Below are 14,992 nucleotides of genomic sequence, written 5' to 3' on the forward strand. Positions count from 1 at the left end.
TTTTTTTTTTACTCCATGCTCTCCTTAACTTGAGGGTTTGTGTTGAGAAGTCTGCTGTGATTCTGATGGGCTTTCCTTTATGGGTGATTTGTTTCTTTGCTCTAGCAGCTTTTAATATTCTTCTCGTGTTAAATTTCTAGAATCTTGGCAATACGCCTGGCTGTGCGGTTTTGTTTTATTTTTGATCATGGCTGACTGGAATTCTATCTGCCTCATTTTTCTGTAAGTCAGATTCTTTCCCGCTTGGGAAACTCTGCTGTTACGTCCATGAGCAGGTTTTTTATGTTCTTTGCACTGTCTCCTGCCCTTTCCATGGATGCTAATCAATCTTGTGTTATTCTTCTTAGTATCATCTAGCAGCTGTTGGATTGATTTGATGATCCCTCACTATTTTTAAGAAATCTTTCTTTTCATGATCACCGCCTGCAATCCCATCTTCTAGAACTGATATTTTGTGCCCACAGTGGCTCATTCTGCTACTTACACTTTCAGTGAAATTTTTCATCTCCTGGATTCTGTTTGAATCTGTTTTGGAGGTGACTTCTGAGACATTTGCTACAGAGACAGTACCCTGTTCTCATGGAGATGGGGACTATTTTTGCTTGTTTTGAGCACTGGGGTTGAACCCAGGGCCTTTTCACTAGATTCCATTTCCGTGTCTACCTTTAATTTTGAGACAGAGTCTTCCTAAATTGTTAAGTTCTCCAGGTTGAGCTTGAACTTGCCACCCTCCTGCCTCAGCCTCCCAGAGTGCTGGGATTCTAGGCGTGCACCATGTGTGGTCCCTGAACTGTAGATGTGTCCTGCACCTGAGCATCACTGGGTAAATGTAGACATAGGGTGCTCACCCCCTGCACGAGCTCCCTCTGCGTGGTACCCCCTTGGGCTCATTGGTTATTTCTCCTTTTAAAACATTTTTTGCTTCCTATGAAATGAGACTGCACCCAAGAGAGTACAGAGGGTATTTGCAGAAAGCTGGGTATGGTGGTGCACGTCTACAATCCCATAATCTTAGCACCCCAGTGGCTGAGACAGAAAGATAGGGTTACCCTCTCACAAGAAATAAAAATTCAAACTGGGCATGGTGGTGCACTCCTGTAATGCACTCAGGAGGCTGAGGCAAGAGGATCTTTACAGGTTCAAGACCAGCCTGAGCTACAAAGTGAGTTCAAAGCCAGCCTGAACTGCATAGCGAGATCCTGTTTCAAAAAAAAAAAAAAAAAAAAAAAAAAAGACATACAAATTCAAAAAAGAGACATTTTCAGAGAGCAAAGAGAGATTAGGAAAGGTTCAGTGTTTGTTAAAGGTCCTAATAGGATCTCACAAAGGAATCCTTGCAAGAGAAGCCAGGCATTGTGGCCCATACCTATAATCCCAGCACTCAGGAGGCTGAGGCAGAAGGATGCCAGGAGTTCAAGGCTAACCTGGGCTACATAGTGAGACTTTGTCTTGGAATGTAACCCTCTCCAAAAACTCCCTGCTGAAGGTGGTCAGCATTCCTGCATCCTTGGGTGGGCAGCTCCTGAATGACATTTAGTGAAATCCAGGGCCTTACAAATCAAGGCCCTGCAGCCTTGGAGACTCAGGCTTGCTCAGTCCTCAGCCCTTCCCACCCTCTAGGAGCTGCCACCCTCCTTAGAAAGTTCTGGTGTCCACATCCCCACCTCCTCCCCCAGTCTAACCTTGGGCTGGCTGAGCAGATCTCAGCCCTGGCCCTGGGCATGCTGGGTGCAGTGCTTATCCAGAGAGAGGCACAATCATTCCAGTGGCCGGGCAACTCCGCTCTGCCATGCCCCATGGGGTCTCAGGACTTGGAGGCCCAAGTAGCACCATGTGCTGGAGGTGAAGAAGTCAGAGATGGCACAGGCTCTGAGCCAGAAGGACAGAACCTAAGAGAGACCTCGGAGGGACAGTGGGCCATGGGGCTAGACAAACAGCAGCGGCCACAGGTAGGGTAAATCTAGGGGATGGATGCTGGGTTGGCCCCCAAAGGCAAGACTTGGCCTCCCCGACTTGGAAACTCTCTGGTCAGAAAGCCAAGATGGTCCCAGATTTGTGACCCTCCTGCCTCAGCCTACCAAATTGTTGGATGAGAAGCATGTGCCACCACACCCCACTCCTTTTCTATCTTGTTGGACCTCTATAGTTATCTGAATTTGTGGCCCCTGGTTTCAGTCAATCAAGGATGTGAGGTTAAGCATCCCGAGGGAGGAGTAGGACCATATTTCAGTGTTCTGGACCTGTAGGTATCTTCCTCCTTTATAAAAATACCCTGAGCCAGGCATGGTGGCACACAGCTATAATTCCAGCTGCTGGACAGGCCAAGGAGGAGGTTCAAGATTTAAAGGCAGTGGGTGCAGAGGCAAACACCTGTAATCCCAGCAGTGAGACAGGATGAGGCAGGAGGATCTCAGATTTTAGTCCCATCACCGAAATTTAGGGACATTGTTTCAAAACCAAAAATGAGGGCTGGGGACATAGCTCAGCGGCACAGCACCTACCTGACAAGTAAGTGCGAGGGCCTAAATTCAACTCCTGGTCCCACAAAAATAAAAAAAAGTCACTCTCCCTGGGTTCCATCCCTAGTACCACTAAATTAATTTAATTGTATCAGGTTTTTTTTTTTTTTTTTGTCTTTTTCGTTTTTATTGGTACCAGGGATCGAACTCACGACTGCCTGCTTGCAAGGCAGGCGCTTATGCCACTGAGCTAAATCCCCAGCCCCTATATCAGTTATTTTTAAAAAGTTAAAATAAGGGACTGGGGATTTAGCTCAGAGGCGTAAGTGTCTGTCTGGCAAGCGCAAGGTCATGAGTTTGATCCCTGGTACCAATAAATAAATAAATAAATAAATAAATAAATAAATGAAATTTTTAAAAAGTTAAAATGAGCTGGGTGTACACCTGTAATCCCAGCACTGTGAAGGCTGAGACAGGACAATCACTGAGCTCAAGGCCAGTGTGGGCTGCAGAGTGAGACCCTGTCTCAAAAAGACAAAAAAGTTAAAATAACTGAATACACTAAAGTATTTCATGACCATACTTCAAGAGTATACTTTTTTACATAAATATTAAATTTTTCCCCCTGTGATTTTAAAAGAAGTGTGAACATTTTCACAGGCCTTCCCGATACTTTGGGCCTAAGGACTAGCAGGTCCACCCTGCAGTCTCTCCTAGGCTGTGGACTCAGCTGCGGGCCCAAGAGAAAAGGCCCAGTGAGCCTGTGCTCAGCACACCAGCATTTAATGGAGTCCCTGGGCATTTAATGGAGTCTCTGTCCACGCACTCACAATCTCCCAGGCCTAGCTGGCTCAGGTCCGCACAGGGCACACAGGAAGTTAGCTGGAGCTAGGGATTGGGGAGTGGCCCCGGGGCTGCAGGGCCGGCCTAGCATTGCAGGGCCTCGCATTCCCCCACAGCCCAGCACTACAGCCGGAGGAGGAGGAGGGAGAGGACAGCCAGGACAAGCAAAACAAGCTGTAACCATGCACTCTGGGAGGCTGAAGCAGGAGGATCACAAGTCCAGCCTGGGCCACTTAGTGACCAGGTGAGGTCCTGTCTCAAAGACCCACGATTCAGCAGGCTCCTGGGGGGAGGGGGAGGCCTTCCCAGACTTCCCACACCTGCCTTCTCCCTGGCTTCCAGAAGGTAGCCAATTCCCACAACAAATCAGAAACTGAAACTTCCAGTGGTAAACAGGACGATGGTTCTGGGTGTTTTCATTGGTTGTGGTGTTTGTTTGACACAAGGTCTCACTGTGTAGCTCGGGCTGGCCTTGAACTCACAGCAGTCCTCCTGCCTCAGCCTCCCCCAAGTGCTGGGATGCCACGGAGAGCCACCAGGCCCGAAGTTCAGGCTTTTCATAGAACCAGGGGCTTCGCAGAGGGAGGGAGGGCGGAGCAGTGTCCAGCCCCGGCCGGCCGGCAGGGTGGTGGCTTCCTGGGGCCCAGGGCTATAAAAGACGTGGCCGCCAGTTTCCAGCCCTTTCTCTCGCCCAGGGTCAGTGCTGTTGGACGGTGAGTATCTCCCTCCTCCCTCCTCTAATCCCCACCCCCACCCCAGGCTTTCCCTCCCCAACCTCAGGAGACCCGGCCCCAGCCCCCGCTGAAATCATGGATTTTTCTCTTTCACCTTTTCCCCCTCTTCACCTTTTTACAAAAATTTTTGTTTCTGGCACTTCAGGCAAGGGCCCTCCTCTCTGAAGTTACAGGGCCTCCTTACCCCGAGGGGCTCCATCCCCAGGTGGTTTTATGTTTTATTGTGAGATAGGATCTTCAAAAATTGCCAGGGCAGGGCTGAAATTTGCTATCTTCCTGCCTCGACCTCCCTGAGTGCTGGGATTACAGACAAGCCACCGCCCCAGCCTAATTTGTTTCTTTGTGGTTTTTTGAGATAGGGTCTCACCCTATATCCCAAACTGGCCTTGAATTCACTGTTACCCCAGGAGAGCCTGGAGCTCGTACCGATCCTCCTGCCTCAGCCTGCTGAGTGCCAGGATTGCAAGCGGATGCCATCAAGCTCGCCTCCTGTTCAAATTTTTTTTCTCTCAAGACAGAATCACACTGTAATTCAGGGTAGGCTTGAATTTATGGAGCTCAGGCTAGCCTTGAACCCAGGGCAATCCTTTGCCTCAGCTTCTTGAGTGCTGGGATTTACAGGCCGAGAGTGCCACCCCGCCTGGACCCTATTTAAAACGGTGAGCCACGGTCTCACGAAATTACCAAGGTTGGGTTTAACCTTGGCGATCTCCTGCGTCCCTAGTTGCGAGGTTTGCAGGCCTCCCTGGCCAGGCCGAGCTTCCTAACAGGCTTTAAAGCTGTTACTAACGCAAGGTCCCTGCTCTTGAGCTTAGGGATGTTTTTCCCTGACTTGATTACTTTCTCACAGCAGCAGATTCCTCAAATTCCTCAGGGCAGCTCTGTCCTCGGCGATTTCCTCGTGGAATCACACAGCCTGGGTTTTAAAGCTGTCATCGTCCCCTATCAGACACCACAGCATGAAGAGCCTGCGTCTGGGGGGAGGGGGCGCTGGGCTGGGCTAGGCTGGGCTGGGCTGGCGGGAAAGGTCTGCAGCCATCCGGGCCTAGTCCCAGCACCCTGGAAGGGAGTGGCTGCCGCGGTGTGCGGCACTCAGCCCAGAGGCACTTGCTGTTACTGCCCGGAAGTGCTACCTCGGCTGAGTGGCGCCTGCTGAGGTCTGCATCACCGTGCGTCATGGTGCGTCCTCCGGAACCTGGCACGTGGCTGCACGGCGCTGGGGCGCACGGGCAAGGTCGCCTGGAGGCTCCCCGCTGGGATCGGCGTCGTGCTTCTACTTCTCCCTTTGAGTCTTAGTTATATAATTTATATATTGAGGGGAGTTAAGGGGTCCCACAGTGTATTACAGGCTCCTGCCTCAGCCTGTCAAGAGCTGAGATTACAGGGAAGGAGCCCGTGGGTCCTGAGGGCAGGGGCCCCTTCCTTCCTTCGCGAGGATCTCCCTGCTTCCTGCCATCCTGAAGCAAAAAAACACTTCCTTTCTTGTCTGAGTCCTAGTTGAATCCTTGAGTGTGAAACTCACAGTCAGGTCAAGGGACTCTATTAGAAATGCATAGAAAGCACCGCATGTGCTCTACGGGCGCGGGCTTTTCCTTGCCACGGTGCCCAGGGCACGGCCCAGCTTCGCGGAGCTTACAGCGGCTCGGGAACGGGGGCTCTGGTCTGCGGGCCTCCAGTCTCCCCTCCCACCTCCCCCGTGTCCTAGGCTGCGACCGCGCCTGGTGTCACTACTTCCGGCAACCAGCAGGGGGCAGGCATGCTTGGCTGTCCTGGGACTACAGCTGTGCAAAGCCCTGCGCTGCCTGAGCCTGGCAAGTGTGAAACAGATCCCAGCTCAAAGCTGCCGCGGTTTCATCCTGGTTGCGCAACTACTGCCTGCTGGGGTCGGCAGCTTTTTTTTGGGGGGGGGGGGGAACGACTGGGATTTGCCTTTAGGTGGCAAGAGCAGGATTCTTGTGGTTTTTCGTTTTTCTGTTGTTTTGTTTGTTTGTTTTCTTTTTTTAAAGGCAGAGGCTCCCTGTGCAGTCCAAGCTGGCTTTAAACTCACTGTTGCATGCTGAGCCGGCCTGGAAATCTCAGCCATTGTCCTGCTTCATCCTACCACGCCTGTCATTCGGCCAGATTTCGTCCCAAATGCGTGCCTGCCCTGCGGAGGCCATGGGGACACTGGAGCTTGCTTGCGAGGCCCCACAGTCCTCCTAGCCCGTGGCTCGGCTCCAGCACTGCTCTCCGCGTTCCTCTGTCCTGGGTGGGGGTGGCGGCTGTGCCCTGCAGGTCTTGAACTGCACTTTTTAGGCTCCCAATCCAGCTCCAAGATTCATTTGCTGCATCAGGAGGAAGCCGGGCTCCGGGGCGCCCCTCGAGCGAGAAGCACTTTCTGTGTAAATGGAGGGAAGTGCGTCCTCTCTCGAGCGTCGCCCTAAGAGACAGTCGCCGGCACCGGGGACACTGGCCGCGTCCGTGGGACTCGCGTGACGGGAATAAAGTTCTTTCTGTGCCCATGGGGGAGGATTCCTCCCCTCCACTACGTGTGCAGCCCGGGCTCACCCTGGGCCCTGCAGCCCCTGCGCGTTCGGATGCTAATAAAATTCGATGATGGGGCGGGTGATTTAGCTCAGCGGCATAAGTGCTTGCCTTGCAAACCTGTGGTCGTGAGTTCGATCCCTGGTACCGGTGAAAATACAAAAAAAAAAAAAAAAAAGTAAAATTTGGTGCTGTGTTCCTTGTTCACCTGGTGTTTTTTTGTGGGGGTGGGTATCGAGCCAGAGCCACGTGGATGCCAGGCTCCTGCTCTGGGGGTGGGTGGATGCGCAGGGCCCTAGATGGAGCAGGTGGAGGGAAATGCGCGTTACTGGCCACGAGATGGCGCTGCAGCGCAGTGGGTGCTAGGGCTCGCGGGCTTCCCAGCAGGCTGGACTAGGGCTCCTGCAGTGGCGGGAACGGCCCCAGGGTGCCTGAGACTGGGCCCACACGGGTGTCGTGCACCATGGGGACTTCTAAAGGGGTCCATGAGGGGGTCCAGAGAACGGGGAGGGGGCGGAATAGGACACGGATGCCCAGATTGAGTGTGTTCCCTGAAAGAACAGACGCTGTCCTGGTTCCTTGCAGTGCCAAGATCAAACCAGGGGACCGCCGGAACTGCTGCAACTCCAGTCCACACCTCATTTCCGTTTCGAGGTGAATCTCCATGCGCTGCCCAGCTGAGCCCAAACCTGCAATTCTGGAGAACCGGGGGTTACGGGCCTGCACCAACACCCCCCACTCTGCTGTCTGATTATGGGGTACCAAGGACAATAATAGGTCCAAACAGGAAGCTATGGGGCCAGGAATTTAGCTCAGCAGCTTAAGCACGCAGTTGTGGGTTTGATTCCTGGTATCAAAGAAAAAGAAACAAAAGAGGAAGCTAAAACCACACTCAACCAGGCACTCAAGAGAACTCAGCCCCACCAGGAGCAGAGTTGGCTGGGGAGTCTGTCCAGGGAGGAGGGAGCGGGTCTCCATAAGAGGGTTCCAGTGGGGTGGCCCAGGAGTGAAAGCTGGGCCAGTGGAAGGTCACGAGGAGTTCTGCCAGGGTCAGCCCCTACCACAAACAGGCAACACAGGCCGAGGCAGACCCCGCGGTGACAAAGCACCACACACAGGTCAAAGGCGTCTGCACCAACAGAGGCCGGTCAGCCAGGCTCTGAGAACCGAAAGGCCAGCACCTCTGCCTCAGGTGCCCAAGTGAGTACCCAAGGCCCCAGTGCTCTGGGCCAGGGCATTGGCAATCTCCGAGGCTTTTATTATAACTTGGGTGCTGCTGAGGGTCAGAGGAAAGACAGCCATGCCCTGTGCTCCCTTGATTCTCACTGTACCAAGAGGATGGGGTAGCAGGGGAGACTCGCACTGGGAGTCAGGAGAGCCAGGTCCCTGCCTGTCCCCTGCTCATCCCCAAGATGCAACTCCAGGGAGCTGACAGCCAGGACTCAGCGCATCTCTGCTCCCTCCCGTCCACCTGCCGTGGGACCTGGGTCTTCCTGGAGCATCTCCAGGGCTGGAGGAGGACTGCCATAGTGAGGAGCACCGTGCTATGCAGGTGGACCGGCTGAGGGAGGGAGGAGACCCATGGAAGGCTCTGAGAGGAAGGACCAGCCCAAGGTGACCTTGCTCTGGAAGGGGCGGCTCCAGGGGTATTTCCTGCTGAGTGCTGGCCTCAGGGAGGTGAGGACAGAGCAGAAAGACAGTGGATGGGGCAGGGGAACCCTGATTGCTGCTTGAAGAAAACCTGTATCTTGCCAGGCTTCAGCCTTGAGAAAACCACAGCCAGACCCTGGGCAGGCAGTTCCTCTTCTCATAAGAAGCTGATGTGACAATCCTGTGACTCAAGGACCCACCAGTGAAGTAGCCACACCCTGTGTGTGTGGCCTGCCAGGCACTGTGGTCTTGTCCAGCTACACAGCCGGGGCCGGGAGTTGCAGACACCATGACCCTGACTCTCACAGCCCTGCTCTGCCTGGGTGAGATGGGAAGAGGGGAGGGGAACCCTGGTCTGGGAGAGACCCCATCCCCACAGCCAGGCCCTGGTCTATCAGGACACACAGGGCTCAGGAGGCTCCCTGGAGGTGAGGACCTGCTCAGGCTCTAGGGCAAAGCTCTCACAGGGAACTCTCTTCCAGGGCTGAGTCTGGGCCCCAGGACCCCAGTGCAGGCAGGTGAGAGTGTCCCCAGCTGTCTTGGATTCCTCCTCCTCCTGGGGACAAGGGGCCACCCTGGACAGTGGGGATGGTGTACAGCAGATATGGGCTGGTGCTGGGAGGTCTGGAGGGTCCTGGGGCTAAGATCTGGGATCTGAGGGGAGGAGGAAGGTGCTGGGACCCAGCTGTGACTTCCCTGCAGGGACCCTGCCCAAACCCAGGCTCTGGGCTGAGCCAGGACCTGTGATACCACGAGGGAAAGCTGTGACCCTCTGGTGTGAGGGGACCTGGGGGGCCCAAGATTATGGTCTGTACAAAGAGGGAAGCCAAGTATACTGGACAAGACCAACACCACTGGCACTCAAGAACATGGCCAAGCTCTCCATCCCATCGGTGACAGAGCACCATGCAGGGCTACATCGCTGTTACTATCACAGCCCTGCTGGCTCGTCAGAGCCCAGTGAGCCCCTGGAGCTGGTGGTGACAGGTGAGAGGACACTCAGGGTCCCAGTGCCAGGCTCTGCTCTCAGGAAGGGGTCTGCTTTCAGGGGTGTCCTCCTCTCACAGCCCAGCCCTGGGGACATTGTGGGAGGTGTGAGTCCATTTTACATGCTGCCTCCCTCTCTCCTAGGAGTCTACAGCAAGCCCAGCCTCTCAGCCCTGCCCAGCCCTGTGGTGACCTCAGGAGGGAACGTGACCCTCTGGTGTCACTCAAGGCTGGGATTTCACAGGTTCATTGTGACTAAGGAAGGAGGAGACCAGCTTTCCTGGACTCTGAACTCACAGCCAGGCCCCATTGGGCAGGTCCAGGCCCTGTTCCACGTGGGCAGGATAAACTCCAGCCAGAGGTGGACCTTCAGATGCTATGGCTGTTCCGGGAGTCCACCCCAGGTGTGCTCAGAGCCCAGCGACGCCCTGGTGCTCCTGGTTCCAGGTGAGGAAGCCCCAGTCTTGTTGGATTCAATTTTTGGCTGCTAACTATTGTTTGGGCAACCTTCCCTTCAGGACAGGCTGAGGGGAAGCAGCTCCCAACGTGTAGTGCAGGTCTTACTTTACTCCTGGGGGAGATAAAATACCCAAGACTCAAAGTTGCAGGAGAAAAGGTTTGTTTAGCTCACAGTTAGCAGAGGTTTCAGTCCACAAGTGGCCGGCTCCCAGGCAGGGCAGCATTGCAGAGGGGAAATAGTTCACAGTGGGCAGAAAAAGAGCAAGGCAGGTAAGAGACAACAGCAGCCTCTTCCTGCCTCCTTTGTGTTCTATCCAGGATGCTCCATTAGGTCAAGTCACAAACTAATCTGTGCAGTAATTCAGTAACCACAACCCATAATCCCAGTACCACACACTCCAGATCCAGCCAGCTTGGAAGAACCCCCACCTATGACCACAAGATTTTGGGGGGAACATTTAGACACAGCTGTCATATCAGGTGTGAGAGACAGGGAGACCAGAAGGTCAGGATGTCATGGGACTGCGTGTGGCCGAACCAGCCCTCAGCCCAGCTCCTCCTCCCTGCAGGGCTGTCCAAGAAGCCCTCCCTCCTGACCCTACACGGACCCATCCTGGTCCCTCAACACAGCCTGATTCTCCAGTGTCACTCTGACTTCGCCTATGACAGATTCACTCTGCACAAGGAGGGAGCAGGTGACCTCCTTCAGCGCTCCAGCAGGCAGCCCCAGGCTGGGATCTCTCAGGCCAACTTTACACTGGGCCCTAGAAGCAGCTCCCATGGAGGCCGATACAGATGCTACGGTGGACACAGCCTCTCTTCCGAGTGGTCAGCCCCCAGTGACCCCCTGGACATCCTGATCGCAGGTGAAGAACCCAGGGACCCAGACTCTGCACAGTCACTGTTGGGGCATGATTGTCAGAGTGAGGCTGGCATGTCAGGAAGGGAGAGAGAAAAAGAGACAGGGGAAGGCAGAGGGGCAGAGTCAGAGGAAACAGACAGAGGGCAAGGGCCCTCAGGGCCCTGCTGAGACCTCAGCTCAGAACAAGCTGGGGCAGCCCCTCACCACCTCCTTCTCTCCAGGACAGCTCCCTGCCACACCTTCTCTCTTGGTGGAGCCAGGACCCACAGTGTCCTCAGGAGAGAACGTGACCCTGCTGTGTCAGTCACGGAGCCCCATGGACACTTTCCTTCTGTCCAAGGAGGGGGCAGCCAATGCCCCACTACGTCTGAGATCAGAGTCCCGAGTTTACCCGTACCAGGCAAAATTCTTCATGGGAGCTGCAAGCTCAGCCCTCGAGGGGACCTACAGGTGCTATGGCTCTCGGGACTCAGCTCCATATCTGTTGTCACAGCCCAGTGAGCTCCTGGAGCTCGTGGTCTCAGGTGAGGGGGCCCTGACCTCATCCTGAATCCAAATGGTCACCCAGGACAGCAGTGGATAGATGAGAGTGAGAGCCCTTGGGGAGGGTCACATGGAGGGGGACTCTCCCCTAGAAGAGTACAAAGCCTCTAGGCTCCTCCCAGGTATGGCTCCTTCCCTGCCATCACTGGAATCAAGAAGGTCCCACATGGGTAGCTGGAGGTCTACCTCCAGGCCACATGAGCATAGATGGGCTGCCCTTCCCTTGTGCATTCCTAGGACCTCCTGGGTCCCCATTCCCCCACCCTTAGGGCCCAGCTCCATAGCAGGTGGGTCTAGGGCTGTGCATCCAGGCTGCCCAGAGACTCTCAGGCCATCTCAGCCCTCGTCACAACGTCAGGAGACTGGGGGTCAGCAGAGCTCTGCAAAGGGACCCCAGGTCTCAGGCTCAGAGTCAGGGCTCCATGAGGGTGGGGTCAAGGTAGAGGGAGATGTCTGGGCCCAGCAAGGGAGAGGAGCAGCAGTTGAAGTGGGGATCAAGGAGCCCAGCCCCTCACCTCCTCATTCCTGCTAGGAGGCCCTGAGGATCTGTCCGTCACGCCCACCAAGCCAGGACCCCAGCATGGTGAGTGACGGCGCTGCTGGGAGGGGTCTGGGACAGGGGCTGAGCTGTGGGGCTACTACAGCCTCCTTTGGAGAAGCTGACTTGGACCAGCCCCTCCTGTGTGGGCCTCAGTTTCCCCAGGTGTAGAGGAGAGGCTTGGCCTCCCAGGAGAGCCCCAGGACCCCACACTGCCTCTGTGCAGAGACAGTGACAATGTACAGGGGAGGGCACAGGGCTGGGACAAGGAGTCCAGGCTCCTTCCCTCCACCTCTGGGACTCAGCTCTGAGGAAAAGGAAAGTCTGGGACTCAGCCCCCTCCCCTTCAATTCCCAGCTGTGCCACTTCCTGCTGAGTGACCTAGGGTAGCTGATCCCCCTTTCTATAAACTGCCTGGGTGGGGGTGGCAATGACACATTGCAGGGCTCAGTTTGAGATGAGGAATGCAGACCTAGCATGGGCCTGGAGCACAGGTCCTTGCCAAGGGGCCCTGCCCATTCCCAAAGTCACCTCTGCTTCTGTATTGGCCTCCATGGGAGCTGCTCCCAGGGCCCACCCACTGACTTCCTTCACAAGGACTGAGAAGGCACCTGAAGGTTCTCATCATTGTCTTGGTGGCCTTTGTCCTGCTGTTGCTCCTCCTCCTCTTCTTTGTCCTCCGTTGCCATCATCAGGGCAAAAGCAGAAAGGCGGGTGAGTAGTGAGAGGGTAACCTGGGTCTCCGGAGCTGTGGGTCCCCCATGGTCCAAGCCCAGGACTGGCCCAGGACATGGATCTGATGGAGGAAGGTGAGCTTAGCTATCCCTTTGCAGAACACAAAGTCAGAGAATCCAGCACAGAACACAGGGGCCATCCCTGTGGTTGTCTCTGATGTGGTTTGAGTTTCTCCATCTCAGGCCACATCGGCTCCCTGGTCTGTGGGGTCCAGGGCTTCCTTCCTGCCCTATGTGGCCTGTGGACTGGGTGGTTCTGACCTCCTGGCCTAGAGAAAGGCGACTTCCCATTTCCTACAGGGGCCATGGGGCCAGCGCCCCAGGACAGAAGCCTGCAGAAGAGGTCATTCCTGCACAAGGACTCCCCTGCCTGCTGTCCTCACAGACTCTTGACACTCCCGTGTTGCCCCAGCTCCAGCCAAGCCACTACAGCCCAAGAAGAAAACCTCTGTGAGAGGAAGCGGGTTTGTGGGGAGGGAGACACCCCAGGTCTCAACATCACAGGGGCAGGGGAGGCTGTGGCTCAGGGCTGAGTCAGACTGAACCCCAGCACTGTAGGCCAGGGACATCACACAGCTGCCTGGTTCTGTGTCCCTAGTTGGACTGAGGCACCCCAAGGTTCTAGCCAGGAGGTGACCTCCCTTCTGTCCCTGCAGATGCCACCATGAAGGACACAGAGCCTGAGGACAGGGTGGAGCTGGATGCTCAGGTGAGACCCTGCCCGCCCCATGCAGGGCACAGAGACTTCCTGTCTCCCAGTTTGGCCCAGGGACCCTGCTCTGTCCTCCACCACTCAGCTCTCAGCGACCTCACAGCTGAGCCCTCCCTTCTGGAAACCCCAGCCTCTGCCTGCTGGGACCCCACCCTCTGCTGGTTTCCTGTGATAGGGTCCCCTTCCTATCCCTCAGCCTCTGTCTGGCTGTTCCCTCTCCAGGTCTCCAAAGGACCCTGAGTGAATGAGCAGCCACATATCCCCAAGTTCCCTCCCTCATTCATGCAGCATTCAGAGGGGCTCCCTTCTGACCTGGCCTCATGGGGGCTGCAGATATAGCAGTGGGCACAGCCCCCTCCTGCCCTGAGTCACCTGGAGGAGGGAGGCCAGTGTCAGGGGTGCACAAAGCTGTGAAAGAAAATAGAGCAGAGAATGGGCAGAGGGCAGGAGGGTCAGTGAGACTCACAGGGAAGACACTGGTAAGGTGAGTGCTGAACTGAAGTCAGCACGGAGAGGGCCACTGAGACCTCTAATGCACCAGCACTGCAGGCAGAGCACACGGCAAGTGCAAAGGTCTTCAAGAAGATGGGCCATGCGGCTGCAGCCTGGGGAGCAGGGTCTCAATGTCAGGATGTGAGGGTAGCACTGCAGTGAGGAAGCAGGCAGACCCTCCCTCCAGACTTGGGACTGGGGATTTAACTCAGTGGCATAAATGCCTGCCTTGCGAGCATGTGGTGGTGAATTAGATCCCCAGTACCCAAAACAATTAATGCACAAAACCTCCAGACCTTCTGAAGCTCCTGAAGGTCCATAAGGGAGGGACAGAGTATGGTTTAATTTCCATAAGATACCTCTGGACACCATATAGGAACTTGGCTGAAGGGGACCAGGGAGGAACCAAGGAGACCCCATCTCTCTCCCTGTCTCCCTGCTGCAAAGCCCACCTGACAAGTACACCCAGGGAGCCATACATGCCCAGGGAAGCACTCAGAACCCAGGAGAAGAAGGGCCTCCCCTCCTTCAGCCCTGTTAGGGTAGCTCCTGGACACCAGGATGGACAGGTAGGGAAGGACAGGCAGATGAACACTCAGGTGGGTCCTATGCTCCCCAGACCCCAGGCTTTCCCAGCACCAATCAAAAAACTCTCCTCAGGGCTGGGGATTTAGCTCAGCGGCATAAGCGCCTGCCTTGCAAGCAGGCAGTCTCGTGAGTTAGATCCTTGGTACCGATAAAAAGGAAAAAGACAAAAAAAAAAACAAAAAAACAAAAAAAACCTCCCCCCCTCTCTCTCCTGTAGGCTGCTGACCGTGAGGGTCCTCAGGATGTGACCTATGCCCAGCTGTGCAACTGGACGCTCAGACAGGAGACAGCTGCACCACCTTCCTCTCAGGTCAGGGCCCTCCAAGAGGAGCCCAGTATATACGCTTCCCTGGCATCCACTCGTACAGGACCCATCCCAAAGGAGACTAAGTGATGCCTCAGCCACGGACACCAAATTTAGAGACCTCCAGAGATTCTGGAACTTTCTGAGACTCACCTGACCCTGCAGTCAGAGATGTCTGTGTGTTACAGAAAAACCAGTATCAAACTGAGTGGAAGACTCTGCATAGAGGAGTTAAAAGACACCTTGTTTATTCTGCTAGCAGACTGTTGGGACTCTCAGTTTCTTTTTGTTGTTGTTGTTGTTGTTGTTGTTGTTGTTTTTTAATCTGTACCAGGGATTGAATTCAGGACCATAGGCTTGCAAAGCAGGTGCTTATGCCTGCTGAGCTAAATCCCCAGCCCCCACTCTCAGTTTCAAATCATCAGCACTGAGGCCGTTTGGGGTTCAGGTTGAAAACAGTTTACAAGCAGGAAGTACACAGCATTACATGATTGGTTAATGGACTGAACTGAGTCATTTATTGCCAGGAAAACTAACTCTAAACACATTTGCTTCAAAGGAATT

The 14,992-nt window shown here is 54.9% G+C and overlaps 1 protein-coding gene across 3 annotated transcripts; it reads left to right on the forward strand.

The window, feature by feature from the left end:
* Positions 1-8,151: 8,151 nt before the first annotated feature.
* On the forward strand, positions 8,152-14,689 carry LOC100730436 (leukocyte immunoglobulin-like receptor subfamily A member 3). Of its 3 annotated transcripts, none has more exons than XM_063253259.1 (11): positions 8,152-8,532; positions 8,692-8,727; positions 8,912-9,196; positions 9,341-9,643; positions 10,225-10,521; positions 10,739-11,041; positions 11,593-11,643; positions 12,159-12,312; positions 12,633-12,782; positions 12,989-13,041; positions 14,342-14,528. In XM_063253259.1, the coding sequence occupies exons 1-10, from the start codon at positions 8,499-8,501 to the stop codon at positions 13,014-13,016; spliced, it is 1,641 nt and encodes a 546-aa protein (XP_063109329.1). In that variant the 5' UTR covers positions 8,152-8,498; the 3' UTR covers positions 13,017-13,041; positions 14,342-14,528. The 3 variants fall into 3 exon arrangements, with proteins under 3 accessions (XP_063109329.1, XP_013003270.1, XP_013003272.1); XM_013147816.3 differs by having other exon boundaries at positions 8,158-8,532; positions 12,196-12,312; positions 14,342-14,689; XM_013147818.3 differs by lacking the exon at positions 12,159-12,312 and having other exon boundaries at positions 8,158-8,532; positions 14,342-14,689.
* Positions 14,690-14,992: the final 303 nt, after the last annotated feature.

Source organism: Cavia porcellus, unplaced genomic scaffold (genome assembly GCF_034190915.1).
Source record: "Cavia porcellus strain 051 isolate PalLab524CR breed Dunkin Hartley unplaced genomic scaffold, mCavPor4.1 scaffold_7, whole genome shotgun sequence".
Taxonomy (NCBI): domain Eukaryota; kingdom Metazoa; phylum Chordata; class Mammalia; order Rodentia; family Caviidae; genus Cavia; species Cavia porcellus.

What these genes read in the sequence shown, in the direction of transcription:
- LOC100730436 (XM_013147816.3), top strand. Translation starts at nt 8,499, where the DNA reads ATGACCCTGACTCTCACAGCCCTGCTCTGCCTGG. An exon ending in CCTGGAGCTCGTGGTCTCAG is followed by an intron (nt 11,042 to 11,592) that starts GTGAGGGGGCCC and finishes CATTCCTGCTAG; the next exon opens with GAGGCCCTGAGGATCTGTCC. An exon ending in AGCCCAAGAAGAAAACCTCT is followed by an intron (nt 12,783 to 12,988) that starts GTGAGAGGAAGC and finishes CTGTCCCTGCAG; the next exon opens with ATGCCACCATGAAGGACACA.